Consider the following 3,057-nt stretch of genomic DNA (forward strand, 5'->3'; position numbering starts at 1 on the left):
ATAGATTCATGTTAAATCTGCAGGAACAGTCTTTGCAGTCTATGAAGCGATGTGGCTGTTCCTGCTCTTGAGTATTGTTGCAACGTACAGTAGTTCGTTGTTGAGCTACAGCAGGTATTAAACACAACCAAACTTTACTCATGGGCATAAAGACAAACTTTGATCCTTCCTCAAACAACTATTAAAAGCAGTCACAAATGAGACCACTGGGAGATGACTGAGATGGAGAATACAGAAAGTGTACAGCAGTCTTACAGAGCACAAACTAATACTCTTAGGATCCAAACACTGAGGAGCTTTTGAACATGTCTGAATGTGTCATGTTTATAAAGTAATATCCTTGGGAAAGTACACACGGCACGGACACAATACAGTCTCCGCTCTGTTTTCATCTTCAGCTGGTGTCAGTATCACAAATGTCACTGCAATGGCAAATCATGAATTCACTGGATGAATGACTGTTCACAGTAAGGATTAGTGTGAGCACAATAGTAATAGATCTATTTAATTTATTAGATTGGCACTTTGCAAGACATTGAATGAAATTCATTTTTTTCCTGTATTATAATAATCACCAACCTTATTGTCTGCTTAGTCCATCTACATCAGTATGAATCCATAGGAGAGTCTATTAGTGGTTGTGTGCATCTGTCAGCACAGAACAACTCGCATAAACAATCAAAGATCCATGTGGGAGCATGTGTGATGTTTTACTAAAGAACAGAAGGAAAGAAACTTACACCAAACAGTCTTAGTCGCTGATTGAATAAGGATATTGTTTATTTCAATGTCCAGAAAAATAACACACAAAGATCAATTCAGCTCATGTAAATACCAAAACTAGTTTAAAGGTGAATTTATATATCTTTGGCCAATAGGGATCAGAGGACCTTCAAAATAAGCGACAGACCCACAGGCTGGATATTATTGCAATGTAAACTTGTTATGACTAACATGTTAAAAAATAATACCCTTCTCACACATCCAGCAGGAATGGAGCAACATTACCACCTTAGAATTTGAGTCTGAATCTGTTGCAGTGAGACTGAAAGATACAGAAAATCTGATTTGGGAAAAACCATGGGCTGTTTATAAAGTTGGACGACATGACAGCCAGAGTGTTTCAATTGCCACTGGTCATAAACCCTGCCTCCTCCATGTTAACAGATAAACGACACCTTATTTTGCTGCCTGTAAATTCTACAATTCGACTTTTTCTCTAAATGCATTTACATTGCACATAAAAGCACAGCAAGTGTAATATTATGTAATTTTTTGTCTTTCTAACGTATTAATGGACTTGTTTTAAAGGTTCAGTGACAAGACTGAATTTTTTCCTCAATCACCACTTTGTCTACGATCTGGAAGTCCAGTGCATTCCAGTTGATCACATTCCCTGGAGTGAAGTAGTGCTCATCCACGTAGTTCTGGATCTCGCAGGAGGAGAGGATGTAGTCCCACATGTGGACGTCCGACATCATGCCAACGAAAGACTGGTTAATGTCAAATCCCCCACCGTGAGAATCCTGCTCCTGAGGTCAGAAATACAGAAATTTAAAGCAAGACACACACAATAAATCGCACGATATCACACAGATAATTTGCTGAAGGACCACGAATTATGATTCTCATCAATAAAAATCTACCTGTCCTAAAATAATCATCATGGTTCCTTTGATGTTGGACCCAGAGGTGCTGAACTTCTTAATCGAGGGTATTCCATCAAACCACATCTGCACCAGTCCAGACTTAGAGTCCCATGTGGTACAAATGGAGTGCCACATGTTCGGCTTGTAGTCAAACCCTCTATATTCTGTCTTTTTATCCCTGATGATAGGCTCCATCTCCTTATTTGCTCCATCCCAAAAAATCAGGAAGTCATTGCTCTTGGAGGATGTGGCCAGAGAGAAGAGGGCGTGGTCTCTGTTGAGGTCGGTAAAGGACCTGGGGACATTTCAAAGTGATATTATCATTCATAATACTTTTTACAATCAGGTGAGTTCTTATATATGCATTTCGTATGTTCAGTTCTACCTGTGACAGAGAGTAACAACACTTAATTCCTGTTGTGCTATGTTCAGCTTCACACGACCAGTGTTGCTTTGCTGTGGGAAAGTGAACATTCGACCCGACAAATCTGAAGAGAGAGACGGAGACATTTTTTTAATGTACCTGGTTTTTTGTTTTATAATTTTTGCTTCTTACCATATGGCCCCTGCACATCATTCAAGATTTATGATTAAAAAAAAATATGTACAGTTATGAGGAAGAAATTACTTCTCCAGATGTAAAATACAAATCTTATCACATCATTATCAAAATAAGAGTTTTTGCACTATTTTGTAATAAATAAGTCAGTTTGGATTCAGTTATTGTTGGAAAGTGGTCAAAGCACCAATAGTTTTTCACACATTTACTCAGAATGAATAGGTAATTTCAGTCGAACTTGTAAAAGTGAAATGGTAATTTGAATATATTTTGCCTTGTTGAAACTCTCCTGTCAATACAGTACACATTTTAAAACCTCATGTATGTAAATTAAGATGTTTCCTTGCCTGTAATGACAATTTTATGCTAAATAAAAGGCAAAAAAAATTCTATGTTCATGCTTTTTACTTTTTGGATTCACTCTGTTGTGTTCTTTTACCTTCAATACTTTCAGCACATCCTGTCAGCATCACCAACCCAAGCAGAAGAATCATCTTATATAAAGACAAAAGTGTTGTGTTTAGTGGCAGCAGGAGGACCCAAGAATGCAGAACAAAAAGGTGTAGTGAACAAAAAGTGGACTCAAAAGGCTAAACTGAAAACACGCGGAAAACTCAAAGAAAGAAAGTACAGGACAGAGGTGGGTGACGTGAGGCGGCATGAAGACGACGAACTGACAAAGACAAATGGAAGCTAAAAATATCACATCTATTACAAATCTGTTAAATATCATTTTACAGTTTTACTTGTGTAGATCCTACCTTGAAGCCAGTCTCAGGATTTAGTATGATGCAGTGAATAGGGAAGACTCTTCTACTTTCACAACTTCCCCATTTCTCAGTGCACGTG

At 37.9% G+C, this 3,057-nt stretch overlaps 1 protein-coding gene across 1 annotated transcript; it reads right to left on the reverse strand.

The window, feature by feature from the left end:
• Window positions 1-762: 762 nt before the first annotated feature.
• Window positions 763-3,057, reverse strand: LOC118114343 (female protein). The gene is made up of 5 exons (XM_035164753.2): window positions 2,970-3,057; window positions 2,648-2,702; window positions 2,035-2,137; window positions 1,647-1,944; window positions 763-1,532 (listed from the first exon to the last, which is right to left on the reverse strand). Exons 2-5 carry the CDS (start codon window positions 2,700-2,702, stop codon window positions 1,314-1,316), a joined length of 675 nt encoding a protein of 224 aa, XP_035020644.2. The 5' UTR covers window positions 2,970-3,057; the 3' UTR covers window positions 763-1,313.

The sequence above is a fragment of the Hippoglossus stenolepis genome, chromosome 8 (assembly GCF_022539355.2).
Source record: "Hippoglossus stenolepis isolate QCI-W04-F060 chromosome 8, HSTE1.2, whole genome shotgun sequence".
Taxonomy (NCBI): Eukaryota; Metazoa; Chordata; class Actinopteri; order Pleuronectiformes; family Pleuronectidae; genus Hippoglossus; species Hippoglossus stenolepis.

Bases quoted from the DNA above. Each gene is read 5' to 3' on its own strand.
- LOC118114343 (XM_035164753.2), bottom strand. From the start codon at position 2,702: ATGATTCTTCTGCTTGGGTTGGTGATGCTGACAGGATGTGCTGAAAGT. The intron at 2,138-2,647 runs GTAAAAGAACAC...CTCTCTCTTCAG, and splicing joins ATGTGCTGAAAGTATTGAAG to ATTTGTCGGGTCGAATGTTC. The intron at 1,533-1,646 runs GTAGATTTTTAT...TTCTGACCTCAG, and splicing joins TGATGATTATTTTAGGACAG to GAGCAGGATTCTCACGGTGG.